Source organism: Hylobates moloch, unplaced genomic scaffold (genome assembly GCF_009828535.3).
Source record: "Hylobates moloch isolate HMO894 unplaced genomic scaffold, HMol_V3 SCAFFOLD_21, whole genome shotgun sequence".
Classification (NCBI taxonomy): Eukaryota; Metazoa; Chordata; class Mammalia; order Primates; family Hylobatidae; genus Hylobates; species Hylobates moloch.
Genome location: NW_026652296.1, coordinates 44,864,529 through 44,885,830, shown reverse-complemented (window position 1 = coordinate 44,885,830; position 21,302 = coordinate 44,864,529). Strand labels below are relative to the sequence as shown.

Here is a 21,302-nt window from a genome sequence, read left to right as displayed (position 1 = left end):
TGTTCCCATTGCCCAGAACATCTCCTCTCTCGTCTGCACTCACTGAAATCCACCCATCGGTCTCAAGCAAGCAAAAATGTGCATCTGCCTTGACGTCTTCCGATTATGCCTCCATGAGCCCATTGGCTCCGTGCTGCTCAATTTTTCTCATGTGTTTCTCTTCCCACACTTACTTGTCTCCTGAATGGATGAACTAGTTATTCATCTTTTCTGTTCCTTGGTATCCTGATGCTTCTAGTATGGTCTTTAAAAAAATTATATTACAGGTACCAAATATTTGTTAATCAACAAAAGAAATAATGGAGACGATGGCACTCACAGCCTCTTTTCAATATACACTTTTCTGTTACATTTTCTAATTACTTTTTCATGCTGAAGTGTGGGCAGCAGTGTGACCTGCATTATAGTCCTTTTCTGACTTATCCGTAACTGTTTAAAGGTTTTAGAAAGTAGGCATTACAGGACGTAAGAGGGCAAATTGTAATGCAAAGAAAGAGAAAATCTCATTTACCGAATTCCCTTTAGAGAGAATATTGATTTAGAAAACATACTGTGATAAACAATTTTGGGGTAGGTAGGTATGAGGCTCCTAAAAGACACATTAAGAAACAACAGATAGTCTCTAAACTGCCTTTAGGAGGGTGGGTCCTGTTAACCTACACAGTTTGGGGATAAAGGCTGAGCCAGTAGGCTGGAGCTGAACTCCTAGGCTTAGTAAGGTGGCAGCACTTGGAGCTCCCAGGAATAGCTAGGCAGGAGGAACGGAAAGGCTGGTGCTCTTGGGAGAACACAATAGTCTAATGGGGTATTTTAAGTTATTTGCTCTGAGATATATCTGCAATGTATCCCCTCCTCTGGCTCCATTAGGGACACTTCGGGAACGTTCACAGGCTTCTCCTTCTGGGGAGCCCAAAGGAGGGCAGAGCTCTGCAGCCAGGTGGGAGCAAAGAAAGAGAGACTCGGTCAGCAGCCATCCAGGGACACAAGGCAAGGGAACAGCTGCCATCTGGACCATGTCCACAACTGTGTAACAGTTCCTAATCCAAGCAGGCTTCCCCCTCCAGTGCAGTGGGCGCTGTGAACCTGAAGCTTGACCAACTGCAGAAATTCTGTCTCAAAGGTACTTGAGGGAAGAAGCTGGGCCTCTGCAGGAAGAGCCTGGTTCTAAAGACAGCACACTGCACAAGGAAAGGGCAGTCTAATGCCAGTCCTCGATCTGCCCATCTGTGGGTAACACAAATGGGAGGTGTATGGAGCTTGGAGAGTGAAGATTCCTGAAAGCGGAGAACTGCTCAAATAGGAGATTCTACAGCCAACTGATTCGGGAAAATCTGACACATTTCTACGCAGATGCATCACCGACAAGTACAGAAAGTGCCTCAGAGCCTCAGGCTTATGAACCTGGTCCAAACCTGGTGTGCTAGGAAGCAATGAGCCGAGTGATTGACTCCCAAATTACACTCACGCTCCAGACAGCTATGAAGTGCTGCTAAGTCCAACAGGGCTATCAGGCTGGCCCAAATCCTGCCTTCTGCAATAACCAGAAATAATGACTTCCCGATGCTTTAACTTCAGCATCTTCAAAATAGGCTGTAATACCGCTTATTTTAGTATACTTACCTCACAGGGTAGTTTGAAGGTAAGTTTGATAAAATGTGTGAAGGCCCTGAGAATCTGGGAGATGGGGGCCTTTAAGTCCAAGATTGTCACTGATAAAGTGCTTCCCCCTCTGCCAACACCTCTGTGAAGCAGGTGAGGAATAGGGGGACTTATTTTACTTTAACACAGTGGGAAATTGCAAGAATGACATTCTAAACAATCTTCCTTTAAATTACCCAGATATTCAGAGGCAAACCAAGGAATGTAAACTCTCTACCAGTCATCATGAGATTATACAATAATGAAAAGCTCTGAATTAACTCTGACTTGGATCCTAACTTTAGCCCAGTAACTTATTAGTTGTGTGATTTTGGATAAATTACTCAATTCTTTCAGGTCCCGATTTCTTCATCTGTAAAATGCACTCATGACACCTAACCTGCAGATGAACTAAAAAAAAGGCGAAGAGACTAGGCACAGTGCTTGGACACTCAATAGATGGTGACTCCTGGCACTGTGATCCCATTCTTAAAAAGGTGTTATATTATTCATTATTGAAAGGTAAGCGTATCCGTGGGTAGCAACTGCAAAAAGGAAAGTTCAAATGATTTTGTGATTTTAAACAAATTTTACTCTAGGAAGAGATGCAAAACTCCCAAAATTCTGAAACCAAGGAAGGAGGAATGCTAATATAGTCTTATAATAGAAAAGTAGAAATTTAGGTGAAATGGAAATTGAAGGCATGACCATAAAGTAATAACTGCTTTTCTTCTGTGCTTGTAACTCAATCTCATTTCACCTTAGTCACTTCTTACACAGGAAGCAGTTACTGTATGAAGATAAATATGGCTGTCCAAGGAAGGGCAATATAAAAGATCACTTGGTTTGTGTGAAAACTGGGGAAGAAAAAAAAATTTTTTTTTTTCACTTTTCAGTGGAAGACTGAAAGTTTGCAAACAGATGGGAGGGGTGATAAATTTTAAAAAAAATCCTAGGATAAAATGCGATTCTTCAAGACTTAATGTAGTTACTTTCACTTGCTATTTATGTTTTAAAATAGTACAGAATCTGAAGATTTAAATCTAGATGGACATGGCATAAACAGCACTCCATTTGTCTTGGCTGTGCTAATACACGTGCAGGGAGATAATCCATCAGTTACTAATAAGCACAGATTCAGACACCAATACTCTACACTTTCTGAACATCTATATTCTATCAAGTAGGGAGTATTTCCAAAAGATGTATCTGTACAGAGTTTATCTAATAGACTGGAATGGCTCTTATTTCTGTTCTGCCAAATAAAGAGAAATTTCTTGAACTGCAAATGTGATCGCTTCAACTCCCAAACTGCAATTTTTCTAGGCATTTCTTCTTCATGCTTCCTGGCAGGCCAATCTACCATCAAATTCTTCAGGTTTACCAAAGCCTTAACAACAGCCCCAATTTACAAGGCGCCCATGACTTGGTCAGAAGTCAAGGCAAAAAGTTAAAACATACACAAAAATAACAGTAGATTTTGAAAACAGGCAAGGATTTGAAAATGACCATTATCTCTAGGACAATACTAAAATATAGCCTCAACTTATAAATGTGTAGAAAGTAGTGATATTTGGAAGGTACATTAAAATGAGTAAGTAAGGGAACAAGTATGGCTCAGTGCACTTAGACCTGGCATGAACATTAGGTATCTTGATCTACTAACTAGCTGTGTGGCCTTGGGCCAGTCATTCATAATTTCCTAATTTGTGAAATACAAATACTACCCCCATTTTGGTACATTCTCCAAATTTGTGGAAATGTCTAGCAAAATGCCTTGGTTAAAGAAGGTGCTTGATAGATGTTAGCTTCTTTCCTTAAAGAGCTGCAACTGCCTGCAGAGATCAGTCAGGAATGAAACGCAGTGTGGTCCAGTGCGTGGATGTTAAGCGAGAGCACAGCGTGAGTCTACCACACTATCTGAGAACATCCAATTGTGCCATAGAGGATGGATACAGCTAATTAGTGTTAAATACAACCAGTAAATAAGCAAGAAGCTTATGAGGTACAGGCAAATCTCATAGGATCTGTCAAAACAGATCTAGGACAGCAAGCAAGTAGCCTGTGAAGTACAACAAAATTCCTAAGGTGTGCAAGATGTGTTAAATACAGGCCACAGGTTGATAAACTGTAAGACATGCCAAAGATAGAATAATTTTAAAAAACCAAACATGATGGAACAGACGAGAATGTTACTTAGGGACAGAAAGGGAGGGAAATGCTGCCTCATGATATGCACCCTCTGGGATGACAGCTAAGTCCCCCCTGAACTGATCAGGCTTGATGACAACCAGCCTGGTCCCATCCTGGTACTATATGTGCTCTACTGGAGAAGTACAGGTGAAACCCAGGACTGCTCACAGCAGGTGGCTGGCTGGGTGTGCCTGTGCCTGCTTCCTTTCATGGAGAAGGTGCACTGGCTCTGGGCACCCTTTGTCTGCCATGGCCCCTCGTCTAAAACTTCACTCTGGTCCTTGTAAGCACATACTAAGTATGAAAGGCTGAGATGACAGAGAGGGGACAGATGAACTAGTTGTGACCAGAGGTCAGATAGAACACTCGGCCCACCTGCTAGCCCACCCTCAGGGTACCACCTACCCCTCCTTCCTCTACGTCTCTGTGTGCTTTTGAATGCTCTGTGAGCCTTTCTGTACGGTGCAGTTGAACTCGGAGCATCCCTGGAGGCCACCATGTCATCAAGGTGATTTTCTCCATGACAGGAAATCCCAAGGTCTATGGCCAAGTGGAAGGCACACACCTGCCCTAAGAGGAGCTGCTATTCTGCCCTGTGAGTGCTGCCTTGCAGGAATGTTGGCCCCAGTTCCTGCTTTTACTGACTTTTCACAGGATCTTGGCGAATCTGGGTTTCTATGTCAGGTGTCCCAAGTTTTAAATATTGACAATTCATGCAAAATTTAAAAAATCTGTTCAGGCCAACAAAACCCCATATCCTCCACCACCAGTTTGCACCTGCTGCCTCGGGTTAATATTGTCCCACAACTTTGTCAGTCCCTGGCCCCACGGTGCCTGCCATGTGGTTCTTCAGTTGTAAAAACAAGATCCAATTTGAACTGCTGCCCTGCAGTTTTGCAATTTACCATGTCTCACTTCAAGGTCTTTTAAGTTCAGGGAGGACCCAGCAGATGAGATCTCTTGGCCCTAAGTGTCTAGGGCCAGACTGACTGAAATTAGAAGGGGGAACTCACAGACCTAAATTCACACAATGGAAAGGAGAACGGCTGCCACTGACTGGGGTACTTGATAATTATTCGCAGATGGTCTACAAGTTTTCCCTGGAACACTTCCGTGAGGTTATACATCCTCGTTATCATTCATTACTCGTGTTTTCTCTGCTTCTCCCTCCTCAGGCCACCGATCAGGAGTCATAGCAGAATGAGACAAGAGGAGACTGTTACTACGGTACCTAAACAAAACCCAGATGATTAAAATCAGGAAAGCTTTTGTCCTGGACATCATGTGTGTGACCTAAGTTGTCTGTGTGTAGTTCTGCATTTCTTGAGTCTCCACGTAGACAAAAGTGATACTGGTCAATGGGGCTGATGCCCTGCAGCCATGTGAGAAAAGGCAGGCACCTGGGAGCGTAGCTGGAATGCAGAAGGCTCCTTAGAGGAGATAACAATGGGACACGTGCTTCTATGAGCAAGGGGCTGGAGAGTGCCCGGCAGCCAGGACAATGTCCAGAGGGTGGGCGGGGGGCATACAGGTCTACCTCTCTGTTAAGGAAAGCCAAGACAAAACAGATGTACCCTGCGGGTGCTGAACTCAGCCCAGACCCAGGGCATGGGTATGCTGGAGCGCTGGAGGGTGGTGCTGAGAAGGCGGGAGGGAAGGTGGGGAGGAAGGAATATGGGAAGCTTTGGCATGCTTGGACTTGGACACAATCAAGAAGCTCGACTCGCCCACACTCTCCCTGCATGACTAAGCCACCAGCCACATCATGAGGATGAGCAAGGGGCAGAATGGCTCATCAGTGACTGACTCCATCAGTGTGGATGGAGCATGAGGAGCTGGGCGGGGGCGGGGGGAGGTTTACAAAGGGCACACAGTCACTCAGTCATCCCCGAAGCTCCAGACAGGCTGTGCCTAATGAGAGCACCTGTGGCCAGGCTAGCATGCATCACGCTGCTGGGTGATCTGCTGGGTGACTGGTACCAGTCAGGCACGGGGTGGGCACTGGGGGGTCTGTGTCACACAAGACTGACAAGGGCCCTGGGAGCTTGTATCCACAGGGGAAGACCAGCAAACAAGACAATGACTGAAAATAACCAGACTGAAAGCAACACAACTGTGAGCTGTGACCTTGGCTGTGAAAGAAGGGAGCACCCCTGGTGACAGGATGGAGAACAGGGCAGGGGGCACTACTGCGGATGACCACTCAGAAAAAAGATGAGACAACAAACTCTTCTGCAGATTACTTCCAGATTTTACAAGAATAGAAACTCTCGGGAAACAAAATATTAAAAAATAAACACACCAGTGTTGGCTTATTTCTTTATGTTACGGTGTTGACATGTAAGTTAAAATGCAAGGGATCTCAAACGATGCTGGAAACACCAGCTTATTTCTATGACATGAGTGTGATAGTCTCTGCTCGTCTTAACCATCAATTTCCCAGGCCCGTGTTTTGTGCTATGCTGAAATGTGATTTCAAAATTAAATTTTACCCACTCTGGTCCTCACTAACTGAAAATGGCAAACATAACGCAGCGTAACTGATGCCACGTGTCAGTGACTGAGAGGCATGTGAAGCGGGGTTGTAAGATGACTGCTGTCGTCCGGTTAATGGCATTACTTGGGGCAGGTGCAGCTGAACACAGGCACAAATTTTACAGCTTCTGCTGACCAGCAGGTGACACACAGCAATTTTTAGCCTAGAACGTGCTGTTCTCAGAGAGAAGCCAGACTGGCACTGCTTCAGCTTCCCCACCCCATCTCTGTCTCTGCCACCAGTCAGCAGGACACACATGTGCGGACGCAGCCCCAGACGGATGTACTACTAGGACCTGCAGGAAGGTACAGCTTCAAGGGTAACAGGAATTGATACTCTGACCCAGGGGTTCCTGGGAGGAGTAAAACAAAGTGGGGAGAGGGGCGATACCAAAATGATAACCTTTTGTATCATCAGGTAAGAATATTAAAACAAACACCAACAGGAAAGAAACGAATACACAAATTGTGACGTATCCATATAGTGGGATGCTATTAATGTAAAGAAACTAATTATTGTTATACTCAACTACATGGGTAAATCTCCAAAACATTACATTAAATGAATGCAGCCAGACACAGAAGACAAACACCATCGGATACCCTCTCCTTGGTGTGCTAGAGCAGACATGACTAATCTGTAGGTGCAGAGGGCAGATCAGTGCTTGCCTTGGTGCCGGAACATGGGCACTGACTGCAAACGGGCACCAGAAACTTCTGGAGAGCCTGCAAAGTTCCAAATCCTGACCAGAGGGCTAGTTACATGGGTGTATACATATGTCAACACTCATCCAACTACACCTAAAATGTGTGCTTTCATTGTATACAAATTATGCCTCAACAGAGTTGATTTTAAAAAACTAAATGAGATCAAACAACAAAAACCTGTCTACTTATATATCCTCACAGTTATTTCATAAAAGAGTTGTTTTTAATCCCCCCAAATAAAGCAGGTATAGAGGACAGTCCTTTAGAATTAAATAGATTTTGGTTTAATGAAAAACTCTATTATTCTCATTTTAAAGACCAGTGGTGGAAACCTCCTCGGGGCCCAGCAGGGGTCAGAAGATGAGCATCTGGGAACCCCTGTTGACTTCATGCCTTCCCTTGAAATCACACACCCTGTGTCCTCCCCGGAACATTCCCTTAACAGGCTCCTGACTACTTCATGTGGCAATGGGCAGACCAAATTGGAGCTCCCACACTGGGGATTAAAATGAAAATGGCCAAGAAGAAGCAATGATTTCAATGACTAATGAGTCCTACCTAAAAAAAGGTCGGCAGAAGAGCGCAGGAAGCAGAGCGGGTGAGGAGGGCGAAGGGAAGATGACAAAGGAGAACCCGGGCAGCTACACCCCTGGCATGCTGTCTCCCTCCCGGGGCCCCTCAGGCCTCACACCACGTGGGCCCTGGTGTGGTCACATAAATCAGCTGGGACTCTAAATAAGCTGGCAGTGACACCAGCAAGCTATACAGCAAACAGGGGTCTTATACCAGGGGGTGTCAGACCCTGCCCTGCTGGTCACAGAGGGGACAGCATCTCACTGCGTGTACTCAGGACCATCATGGGGGATAACGAAAAACAAAAACTGATTTTTTAAAAGAGAAGCAGCAAAGATTTTTCTAAATTATAAAGTGTAATAATATATCTATGTATGTACATTAATGTTAAATCTCCCTTCGAAAAAGCTTGAAACTGAAGAGAATAGTCTCTTTTAAAAGTAATACTTTTTACCTTAGCCTCCTTAGTCATTGGTTCACCAAGAGAAGAATTTAGTAGTAGCCAAAATATTACCATATATTACCATAAGCATGACTATTTGTTCTAGAAAACAGGGCCTACGCATGAAATGTCCAAATGACTGAGAGAAAAGATCAGCAATCTAAATTTTAAATTCCAAATGCTGAGGGCAAGCAAACAACCAAAAAGAAAAAAATCCCAACAAAATCCAAAACTCTCATAAAAACGTAATTGTACATCAAAAGTCATTAAGGGGGCCTCGCAGTAAAATCTCACTCATCCCATTTTTATTTTTATTTCTTTTTAATAACAAACACTTATCCAACACTTAGTATGTGGCAGGCACTGTTTGAAGCACTTTACATAAACAAACTCATCCACTCCTCTTACCAACCCAATGGGGTGGGTTTTATGATTCTCATTTGACAGGTGAGGCGCAGCGAGGCTGTGTGACCTGCTGAGGTTGCCTGGAGATGGCAGGATATGAGGGTTGTGGGGGCGGGGGAAGGGGATGCTATTTAGCAGCTACCTCTTTGCCTGGAGCGAGGCTGTTTTTGTTGTTTTGTTCCGGGGAAGGCCTGCATATTCACATCATGTCTGTTTCTCATACTACCCCATGATAAGGTATCCATATGGGGTGGAGGGCTTCCACACACCTACCTGTGAAGGTACCAGGAGGCCCTGCCTAAACGGAGAACTAGACATTCTCCAAGTTGGTGCTAACACATTCCTGGTGCTCATAATTACAGCACCTAAGGATGAGCAGAAAAAGGAAGCGGAACAATGACACGCTTCAGAACTTGCTTTGAGAAATGCAAAGAAAGCAGAGCTCTGTGGATTTGGATTTTATGCATCTTGAAGTGATCGCCTAGATTCCATGAGGCCTCATAGAATTTTCTGTATTTGGTTTCTCTAACTTGCATGGGCAGTAGCATCTTCACAATTTTGGCCAAATCTGCACATCACCTGATTATTATTTGCTCGTAATTTTTATTCAAATCAATGCAGTTTTAAAAATATTAAATATCATTTTATATGAGTTCTATACATGAAATTGACTTAACAGTTATATTTTATTAACACATTTATCTGTTAAAGTAAAATAAATCCGTGTACCAACTAAAATCATTGCATGTCCTTCACTGCTGTGAGTTCTATATGCTGGGGAATTCTAATTCTGAGCTAATGGAAGCCAGTCTTCACTCTCTAATTAAAAAACATGGTCATAATGCAAACACGACTTCCGAAATTGTTTTTATATTTATGTATAATTACATGTATGTACAAATGTAACTCTACACACACACACACACACACACACACACAATTTAGAATGGTTGAGAACAAATGAAAAAGAAATTGACCATTTGACAGCTATTAGGTCAGGGGCAGTGGGAAGTAGTGGATCAAGGACATAGCGTAACATTTAAATAAGAACCAACATAATTGGATCAGTAAAGTCAAGAATAACAGCAAAGGCCGGGCGTGGTGGCTCACGCCTATAATCCTAGCACTTTGGGAGGCCAAGGCGGGTGGATCACAAGCTCAGGAGATGGAGACCACCCTGGCTAACACAGTGCAACCCTGTCTCTACTAAAAATACAGAAAATCAGCCAGGCGTGGTGGCACGCGCCTGTAATCCCAGCTACTCGGGAGGCTGAGGTAGGAGAATCTCTTGAACCCAGGAGGCGGAGGTTGCAGTGAGCTGAGAATGCACCACTGCACTCCAGCCTGGGCAACAGAATGAGACTCTGTCTCAAAAAAAAAAGAATAACAGCAACAACACACAGGCATCATGCTTTCTCAATGAAAACCTCAAATATATAAACTGATGCCCTGTTTTTTTTTTTTTACTTTCTAACGGAAAACTTAGTATATAGAAATAAAATCCTAAAAGTCTGATTAGCTACAAAAGAAGTTATTTACATTATTTCCTCAGGAAGGTTGAAAGAATGTGACATCTGAAGAGAGGGATTCCCCAGAGCCCGGGGCTGCCCTAAGATGCATCAGGGGTGGGGACAGGCGGTGGGGAGGGCTGGCTTTAGGCTCCTTCCTCCCTTCCCACTCCCTGTGTGTCCAGCAGCTCTAGGCTTCCCTGCCTTTTACGGTGTCCTTCCACATAAGGTATTCTTTGAACAAAGGAGTTTCACAGGTAAAACAAAATCTGGAGACCACTGGTACTTTCCAATTTCCTCATTGTATCAATGGGGAAACTGAGGCTCAGATGACTTATGGCTGCCCAGCAAACTGCAGTGGGGTCAGAGTCTACAGAATTCAGTGTCCAGATTCATGGTCTGGTGTTGATCTGAACAAAACCACCTACAGCCTCCAAGAACACCTTTATGCATGTATACACTGGTGATTCTAGTGGACTTCATTATTACATCAATACCCTTGCTGATCCTTGAAAAAAAAGAAGTGTGATTTATCATTACTTTCTTGAGAAGAGGATGGTGGCCAGCAACATTATTTAATAAAGTGTTATGAGTCAATGAAAGCAAATTAGCAAAAAGATGAAGTCATTATTTAGAAAACCATGACGTAAGCAAACAGGCACATCTCTTCCTGAAAAGTTGTATAAATCAAGAAACACCTGAAACAAATGAGGAAGGCTTCCTAATTCATAATAGAAACAACAACGAAAATAGCAGTAGTAATAGCAGCAATAGCAACAGTTTACTGTTTATACCAGCCACAAGATGCAGCACTTTATTTGCACTGGTATTCCTGTGACATAAATATTATTAGTCTCATTTTTATAGATGAGAAAAATTAAGACTAAGCCCATGGGGAGGGTGACCAACTGTCCTGGTTTGCTCAGGACTGTGGGGTTTCCCAAGGGGTGAAACTTTAAGGGCAGACGTTAGGAAAGTCTTGGGCAACCTGGATGGTTGGTCACCCTACCCGTAGGGTGTGGGTGATAGGAATTCCATTTCTGTCTGCCTTACTAACACCTTCTATGAGGTAACTTCCTCCCATGTGTTACAGTCAAGAGTTTTACAGACTGGTTTAAAGAAGGGCAAGACCAAATATTTTACAAACAGGATATTCACATGCAGCTTCATCCCCTTTTGAAAAAATAAAGACAGATAAAGCACTGCATAGTCTCCAACCTCCATTCTCCAGAAGAGTCAAGAAGACACTCACCTTGACCTCAAACTCGAAGTGTGCATCCTTTCCTTGCCCGCAGAGGACGTAGCGTGGGATACTAATTTTAATTGGGTCCTTCAGGTCGTCTGGATTTGCGCCCAAAGAGCGAGAAACCATCCGCTATGAAAGGCATGTCAGACAGGGAGAACAAAGAGAAACCAGGATCACTCCACTGCAAATCTCCTGCTCGGGGAGGGGGGAGAAAATGTGTTTCAAGTAGAGAAAAGAGCACCAAACCAGTGGGTTTATTTAGAAAAATGATGGTTTCCTTTGCAAGAGAAAAGCTAAGCCTCTCTCGTAACAAAAAGACCATTATTTTAGGTATACTATTCCAAGGAGTTAGGGCAAAAGCACTATGAAGTGTTGTTTGGCTTTGAAGTTCCTTCCAATTTATAAGAACAAGTAAAAACAGGGACAAATTACATTATCCTGACTTCTTAAACAAAAATCAGTGTAAACCAGATTGCCTTCTGAAAAGTCTTGACCATCTGACAAACTTTTCCCTTCACACCCTATCAGACAGCTATACTTATAAAGCTGCAAAAGCTGGAGAGTTTATTCAAATTGACTTCATTTTTAACTTTTAGGCATTTTTATAAGCCAGTGTAGTGTGGAAAGCTCTTTAAACCACAATTAAAACAAATCTCAAGTATTTTCTTCAGGCCCCATTTGATTACTCAACTTGGCTGTGACAAATATTTATGGCCTGGGCAGTGGGGGACTACTGGGGTCTGAGGAAGAGACATTATGAAAAAAAAAAAAAAATCTTCCAAATGAAGTTCTCTTAAGTGTGAATCCGAAGAAATCTCTGAATAATCCTTATTGTTTGCACTAAGCTGGGGGCTTTAGAAAACATATGTTTTTGAAGTAATAGCAAAAACAAAATAATTAGAATCATAATTACAGTTAGCATTTATTGGATACTCATTATATGCCAAGTACTACATTAACCAGTTTACATGAATTGGCTCAATTAATCCTCACAATCCCCCCTACGAGGTATTAACCATTATTAACCCTATTTATCAGATGAGAGGCCCAAGACTGAGGGTTGAGCTCACTTGATGGAGGTATGGGGTAGAGTCAAGATTTAAACTCAGGCCAATCTAGGGCCCACTTTCATCACACTACTCTAGACTGCAATCTTGAAACTGTACAATAATTACATCCATCTGAGATACATTGAGCTAATGAACACTTCACACATACATAGATTTTAAGATGCTGAGAATTCCATGATTATGCAATGGAACCCGCTTACGTGACCATAAAGAAAACAGGGGGCAATAAACTCCCTTTCTCCCAGGCAGAAAGGGTTCTCAGCCAGGTGTAATTTGAGAGTCTCAACTTAGCTGTGTGCATGAAAGCTTGGACTTCCAGAGGACACAAGGACATATAATTTGTTTCAGATTGCTGCTTTCGATCTAGCCGACTGTGTGTGCCTTTTGGCATGAAGTTTCCAAAGCCTGTTACAGGATCTTAATTTTTCTCTGCATGGCTGGTCACCCTAAGCAAGAAGAATTGTTTATCATAATGGTACACCAATTTAGCTGTCCCTGATATCAAAAACCATCAAGAGGCTGGGCACAGTGGCTCACGCCTGTAATCCTAGCACTCTGGGAGGCCGAGGTGGGTTGATCATGAGGTCAGGAGATCGAGACCATCCTGGCTAACACGGTGCAAGCCCGTCTGTACTAAAAATACAAAAAAGTAGTCGGGCATGGTGGTGGGCACCTGTAGTCCCAGCTACTCGGGAGGCTGAGGCAGGAGAATCACTTGAACCCGGGATGTGGAGGTTGCAGTGAGTTGAGATCACGCCACTGCACTCCAGCCTGGGCGACAGAGCGAGACTCCATCCCAAAGAAAAAAAAAATTATATGGGCTTCTGTCACTTGAGGCACATGGCAGTCACACATACACCTGTGAGGGAGACGATCTGAAAGGCAAACTTCGTGTTTTTCAGTTTTGCCTAGGCATACCTCCATTTACGTACTTGAACCTTTTAGGATCACATGAATGATTGGGTTCTCAAAAAAGTGTGAACAACAGTATCCACAAGCATAACATACTCTAACTTTATCTGCTTCCCTGACCGAGTCACAGAAAATGGACATGGAATTCCAGGTGATGTTCACTTCAAGACTCAGAAGGAAGGAGAAGATGTGGAATCCAATCCTAGTTCTGGGACTTGGTCTCGGAGTAAGTCTCTTGCCCTCTCTTCACCTCAGTTCCCCTATGGAAATGGGCATGGTATTTATTAGATTCCAACTACATGGGAGGGACCCAACTATGAACACAACGATGCCCCACCCTGTGGGACTTAAGGTCTGAGGCAGACTCTGACAAGTGAACTGGTAATCACAGCCGGATTAGCAAGTTGTGATGGGGGAATGGAGTGAGAACAACTATGAATATGTATCTTGTCATCCAAATGTCAGGAATTTTACCGAGGAAGAACTATGGTCAAAATTGCCCAGGCATGTTCTGTCAGCTAAGCAATGGAGACTTACCTTTGACTTTCTAAATGCCTTTTCTTTTAGGCACCTCTGAGATATATAATGAAACATTGCTATTTTACTGGGTACCGCCTATGTGCCACACAGAGGGTCAGGCCTTGGGAATACAATATAACTTTTACAAAGTATTTGTAATTTCTAAGACCTTTAGTTTTTCTCAACTGCACATGTTTGGAACAAACATTTGATGTTTCCACTCTAGATTTATATTCTAAAAGTAGATTTGCGACCTTAACTTTCTCTTTTCATAAGTCAGTTTTTAAAATGAGGTAAGACTGTAACTGATGGTCTGGGCATTTTAAGACTGGTGATATGGTTTGGATATTTGTCCCCATCCAAATCATGAGGCGTTGTAATATTCTTGGTGTTGGAGATAGGTCCCGTGGGAGGTGCTTGGGTCACACGGGCGGATCCCTTATGGCTTGGTGCAGTCTTTGCGATAATGCGTGAGTTCTCACCAGCTCTGGTCATTTGGAACCGTGTGGCACCTCCCACTCTTTCTCTGGCTCCTGCTCCCACCATGTGAAACACCTGCTTCTCCTTCACCCTCCACCATGACTGTAATCGTCCTGAGGCTTCCCCAGAATAAGAAGCCAGTGCTATACTTCCTACACAGCCTGCAGAACCATGAGCCAATTAAACCTCTTTTCTTGTAAATTACCCAGTCTTGGGTATTTATAGCAAGGTAAGAACAGACTAATACAACTGGAGAGTTCTCCGTTTCTAAGAATGTACCAGGGTGAAACCAATCCCTAATAAAAGGAAAGCTGCTTGAGGCTCAGGATCATAGATTCTTCACCAAAAAAAAAAAAAAAAAATCCCTGCCTTTGACAATTTCACTGGGCAAGTGAATTGAGTAGGGACCAGGTATTTGAGAATGAGTAGATCTTGTAATATTTATGTAGCCCACCTCAATCTAGGGCAGCCTTTGGCACACTAGCAACTGCCTGGACCAATACATGGCCCTTGGCTGGCTATAAGAGCTACTGTCCCAAACGGGACCAGACAGTGAAGCATAACAGGATCCTTTGCAGAGAAGAAAGATATTTCTCTCTTCATTACATACCACACTGGGGACGAGAAATACTGCCAGAGTCCCCACTATCAACCTTGGCTACAGTTTACTTCAATCTTACTGATTTCATATGAACTAAATATTAATGAGTGTACAGAAATGAACAGCTACAGAAATGAATAACTAAAACATAAGGTAGGGATCTGAGCAAATGCATAAATAACTTTAAAAATCAAAATGTGTTCCCATCAAATCATCACTGTGGTGTGATTTGTAAACATTATTTTATGAAGTCAATTTCATGAGAAATGGGGAATTCTCGGGGCACAGTATAAGAAATTATTGACATTCTCCTAAACTATGTTTATACTGGACAGGAGGTAAAGTTAACATAAATGTCTCTTAAATTTATTTTTGATTTGAAAGTGGCTATATTTTGAGTATCTTGTGGTTTATACTAGACATGCAAATGTTTGCTGTATCCCATTATATCCCATTATTTATGGGAGCTTTTATATTTCAATGGCATTATTCATTTTGGAATCCGTCACAGTTTCCCTATATGTGGCAAAAAAGATTCTTAGACTCTGAAGGGGAAGTTGATGGCATTGTAGTAGGAGGTGTTCGGAACACCTCTCTGCAAGCAGAACTGGCGTGGATGAGTACAGAAGACGGTATAAGCAATTTTAAATGTGCCATGGAGTGGTCCTATTTAGAAATAAAAAGTCAAGAAAAAGTAGATAATTGGTAACTTGAATTATATATTTGTACATAAGAAATATCTTTAAAAGTTAAATACAAAAATATTTTTTCTGATAGCTTTTAATGAAATATTGCTCTGTGTCAACAAATACGTTATTTTTCCACTCTTGGTGAAACACTGTAGTCCAATCCTTAGTTGAAAGAAATAGGCAGAACATAAGGTACATTGTAAATATTCAGTTCAAAGTCTTCTTTTACTACTCAGGCTATTTCCTTCAAAAGGAACAAACTGAGGAAATGAACAGGAAGCGGTACTAATATCCACTCAGATCACTGTGGGCTCTCAGAGAACATGAAATGGTCCAGTTCCTCAGGGAGTCATCAACAGTTGTCCCTAAACATTCTAATTATGTACCAGATGGTCGAATTCAGTATACACTGATCATGACAAGGTCTGGCCTAAGGACTGCCATCTAATCTCCAGGAGCCCATAGCCAAGCTTTGCTTCTGAAATACAGGCAAACCTGGCTTTTTATTAGATTTAACAAAATCTCCTGTCCCTATAAATTCTCCTGTCCCTGTTCCAACCATAGCACATATTTCTAATCCTTCCTTTTTTCAGCTACGCATACTATACTGATAGTTCTAATTTAACTTGTGTCTCAAGTACCTATTATGCCCCAACAATTTCAAAATGGAGATTTACGGAAAGAGACGACGAAGATTTGGGGAAAGAGACGATGAAGATTTGTTATAGCCTCAAACATCAGCCAGGTTGTAAGAAACATGGAACAAAGATAACATGCAGGAACAAACCCAAATGATGTATATGGTAAATAACCAGACAGGTTCTTATCCATTTCCAGTAGAGAAGCCTGCCTTTGCTATGAGGGGATCTTGTCTTAATCAACACTACACTATCTTTGAAGGCTTGGCAAATACAAATGAATTCGATTTTGCCAAGACGTGGTCATATATGCTACAGGTACATCCTGTCCATCCCTGTGAAGGATGGGACTTAACAATAGCCTGATGTGGAGAAACAGTGCCAACTTTATCTCATTTCTAAAGTGAGTTTGGAAGACTCACATGAGGAAACAAATACAAGTTTTGATATATATCCTGAGGGATACGTTACCCAGAAGATGGCAAACTGTTGGACACTGGTACTTGTAGAATGTCTTAAGTTTAGCGGCCTTTGGATAAATCCAAAAGGTTTAGTTGACATTTCCAATCCATGATTCTCACCAGCATCAATTATTTCTTCTACATAGATCTGAGCTGACCAACATTGTTTCAGGGTTTGGAAATATTGAATATTGGATGAATGTTTCAACTTGAAACTATTAAAAGTGTCACTATTTTTCTCTAGATCATTACATTAAGTGGTCATCATCTTTGAACAATGTATCAATTAATGGCTGATTTTAAAAAGATTAAATATGGGGTCTATTATACCTGACTGATAATGTAGCAACAACTGCTAAGTGGCTCTCACTATTAAGCATGAATACAGACAGGTTAGGACCCTCAGGGAAAAGCGGATGTTCTCCCTTCTATTATAATTGTACAATGTCATTGATTAATCATGAAAAGTACCACTGATGTTCACTCACTGATTTTTTGCTGAGCCCTGGCTTTGGTTCAAACCATGCTGAATGCTAAGGCCCAGGAGAAAATAAAAGGCAGGGATGCACTTCCAGCCAAAGAAACAAAAGTAAACATACAAACTTATGTGCATCAAATTCACGCTATGACTGTGTCTAAGCTTTCTTTTACAGAGCTAAAAACACGGAGTGCAAAGAGAAGTAAGATCCATGCAAGGAAATAAAAGGAATTGAAAAGAAACTTGTAAGGCAATCCTTGAAAACAACAACTCATACAGACAGAAATAATTATTAATGTCTAGAATTCCAAGAAAACAAATTTACAAGTCAGTTAAGAATCAACTTAGCAATACTTGGAAATATAAATTTCTAGCAGAGTCATTCCTATAAAAAAATCAATAAAACATTTTACCAATGTCAAGAATAACAGTGACTATGAAATGGCTTTGGCACTGTGGACAAATATATATATTCTAGAGTAGAAAAGTCTAGATTTAAGTCCCAATTCTCAACCTAGTAATCCTTTTTGAGTCTAAACTTCCAAATCTGAAATGGAGTTCAACGTGAATTCCTACATTCCAGTAGGATCACCATAAGTATCAAAAGGAACAAAATACGAGCAAGAAGTCCTACATTGTAGACCACAATATAAACAGTGACTGGGATTGCTGTCACCCCTATAACCCACTGCACCTTCAGCAACAAAAGATTTTAACCAGATATTAAAAGGCAGGAGGAGTGACTTAGAATCTCTTTCCTTCTCATCAACTAGTTTATTCAATTCCATCCCTCATAAAGAAGGCATTAGCATACTACAACAGTGCATCCTTAACAAGAGATTTGATGGTGATGGTTTGAAAAATGTACTGTTTAAGAAACAGCAGAGAGACAGAAGGGTGTTGGAGGTAAAGGAAAAAAATCAGAGGAGGCAGATATATGAGAAATGTCTTCTCTGAAGGGTTGTGTATAATGCAGATTACAAAATACACTTGTTTTATTCTGCAACAGAGGATGCCACGGATCAACAGACTCTGCAGATGGAGATCACAGTAAGGGAGATTATGGAAAGAATGGTGTAACAGTAAGAGCAGTTCCCAATGAATAAACTGCTTCAGAGGTAGAAGGCAATCAGCCCATCCATGGAGGTACTCAAATTGAATATGTAACTTAAAAGGTCCTAGGGCGTACTCTTCCTGGTACCTTAATGTTTCCATTAGGGAGAAGTCCTACAAGTTTTATCTGAGTCTTATCTTTAATAGAGCTTTGGGAACCTTGACATAATGCATCCATGGAAAATTAATTGCCAGTCCCAATTCTTCTCTCCCTGTAGTAGTAGTACATATCCCGAGTCTCGCCATGGCCTCTTGATGGATGGAGGGTACTTCCTTGCCCCTTGATTTGGGGCTTGGTCATGTGACTTGTGTCGGCCAACGAGATGTTAGCAGACACGGGCAAAGGCTTGCAGGACTGCCCTTCTGTGTTTCTGTCATCACCACGATGGCTACTGCCCCTTCTGAATAGATCCCAAAATGACACGTGTGGAGCAGACCGACCCTGGTTGAGCAACAGATGACCTGCAGCCTACAGCACAGCCACTCCAATCTCCTTGCAAAGCAGCAGAATAAAATAAAAACTTTTTTAATGTGCCCCTGAAATTTGGGGGGGTTGTTTGTTATTTGGCAATTGCAGACTGATATAACATCTGTCACAGTAGATATTCTAAGGAATGAGGCAGAGTTGTCTAAGCTACATACTGGAAATTGTGTAACTAAATTAACAAAATGACCTCATTAGAAACTGGTCTATCCAATAAGCAGGGTTGATCATCAAAGGAGCATTAATAAAAGTGGCTCTAATCTATTTATCATACAAAGCTTTAAATCATCTGGGAAAGAGAATGTAAGCAAAAATTACTGTAATTACTACTGCTGGAAGGCTTAAGTACTCTCTTCCAAAGGGATGCATGCACATTTTTAAAGTACTGAGAACAGGGAGACACACTGTTTTGAAATGTTTTTCAACAAAGACTAAATAAATTCATCCTGCCAACCACAAGTCTGTAAAACAGGCAGCTGTGCGCAAAATGGATTTTAATCAAATTCAGATGAAATCACTATTTCAAAAGTATTCAAAGAGCTATTGTCTAGAATGTATTAAGAAGTCCCACAATATAAATGATTATGCCTATATTATAACAATGCAGAATGCCACATAACCAAGAATGTATGCGTCTGTTTTTTTCTGATTCAGAAACTCATTACAGCCGAGATAGATGTTACAGCAGGCTGAATACTCACTCTCACAGTTGCTCCACTCTAGAGGTGCTGTAGGCTTAGAACTCCTGAAGAAACGAGCAGAGGGAGCTGCTAGGATTGAAGCCACAGTGGATAATGGCACCAACAATACTCCACTGGCTTCCACAGGCATCACGACAACCTTAATACTTACTTCACACACAGTAAATCAAACTCTCACACCCAGGAACTATATTTTATCTCAAGGTACAAAGTATGCTTAGGTGAGAGAAGTGACATGCTGAATCTGAATGCTGCAAGCTGCTTCCATTATGTGGTACAATCTGAACATGATCCTCACTGTGGCCTTCTTAGATCATAAAGCAGACTGCAGAAGTTATAATGAGTGATATGATTTTTATACAATGCTCATATCTGCTGCATGTTCCATCTCTGAGAAATCCTAAAGACCATGATTTACAACATAGTGGAATTATGCTTCTGTACCTGTGCGAATAAGCACATCTGTCTAATATTTAACACTCTTTGTTAAAATTATGTACTGCTTATTTATCACTCCTTTCTTCCTGACCATGGCATCCCTCTGCTGGCATCTTAAAATCTATTCCTTCTGCCCTTCATAATCATTAATTGTTTTTCTTTCTTTTCTAACTTGGACAAGACTATTGGAGTATAACTCTTTTTCTTATCAAGAAAATATGAGAAAATACTGGACAGAACAACTTAAAAAGAAAAAAGGAATGCAAAATGTATTAGTTTTAAAAAAGTAAAAAAAATAAATTAGGAGAAATATTATTAAGATATTAGAAAACTATCATGGTACATTTTAGGAGTGTTTGTTCATGATGGAAGATGACCTACCAACCAAGATAATGACAAATTAGTGACTATTTTTAATGATGTCCTCATCAAAGAGTTAAAAGCTTTTAGGTATAAGATAATAAGGTATTTATGTGTGGGGGTAGGGGGTGCTTTGGAAATGAAAAACATGAGAATCCAGTTGCCTCAAAAAACCAAATGCCTCCACTGGTCAGAAGCACACAAGGCTGCAGCCACCAGTCCGCTGATCATAACACATTCTCCAATTCCCTGTCTTTTCCTGTTCATGTCTGCAACACTAGGTAGAGGAAAATAGGTGGGAATGCAGACCCAGTGTGGGTAGCTTGTCATTTCCTCCGTCAGGGGAAAGAGGGAAGATGAGCACTTCCTGGTCAAAGGAAGATGGGAAGTGTCTGTGTGTGTTAAGCTTTGACACGATCTTTGTCATTGATTAGGAACAGAAATGAAGAAGGCACTACAATATTTATGTTGCACTTATCCAAAGAGTTGACCAGAATAGAAAATGCCCCTTCCATGCCAGGACAATCACTGACTCACTCAGCTGCATCCAACATCCACTGAGAGCTACTGTGGGCTAAAGATGGTTCAGCTGAGAGTGGAAGGAGAGTGGGTGGAGCAAGACAGAAGCACGTCTCCTTCCTTCTGAGAACTCTGGATTTAGGAGAGCACACACCTGAGAGGGGAGAACAGTGGCGGAGCAACGAGAGTCAGATGAAATTGAAAACAAATACAAAACGTGTAACCTGATAGGATTTTTGGACAGAGGGGGACAGAGAGGAAAGGGTTGATCAGAGGAGCTAGAGACCCTGAAGAGCACAGTTTGCAGCCTCTTACCTAGGAGGAGGCAGCTGACCACTGGGTGGAGCTTCATGGAGAAGCCCCACCCTGGGCAGATGCAGCAGGGAACTCGCCTGAGAAGGGAGGCCAGCAAACTGACCAGCTGGGGCCAGCAGGAGACCTTGATCAAAGGTTATAAGTGGTGGCTGGGTGAGATGCCAGAGGGAGGTACCTCTAAGGGGACTATATATTCAACAAGAGAGCAGAAAGAAGCCACGAGAAAAAGCGAGATTCTGAGATAAAGAGACTTACAGGATAGAGAGACAAAAGTTC

The 21,302-nt window shown here is 42.0% G+C and overlaps 1 protein-coding gene across 3 annotated transcripts in view; it reads right to left on the bottom strand.

Annotated features, from left to right (window-relative positions):
* KIF16B (kinesin family member 16B) overlaps nt 1-21,302 on the bottom strand; it is a 315,626-nt gene that overhangs the window by 72,934 nt on the left and 221,390 nt on the right. For all 3 annotated transcript variants that reach the window (XM_032142462.1, XM_032142463.1, XM_032142461.2), the window contains one exon: nt 11,255-11,377. In XM_032142462.1, coding sequence (XP_031998353.1) covers nt 11,255-11,377 — 123 coding nt within the window. The remainder of the gene's footprint in view (nt 1-11,254; nt 11,378-21,302) is intronic.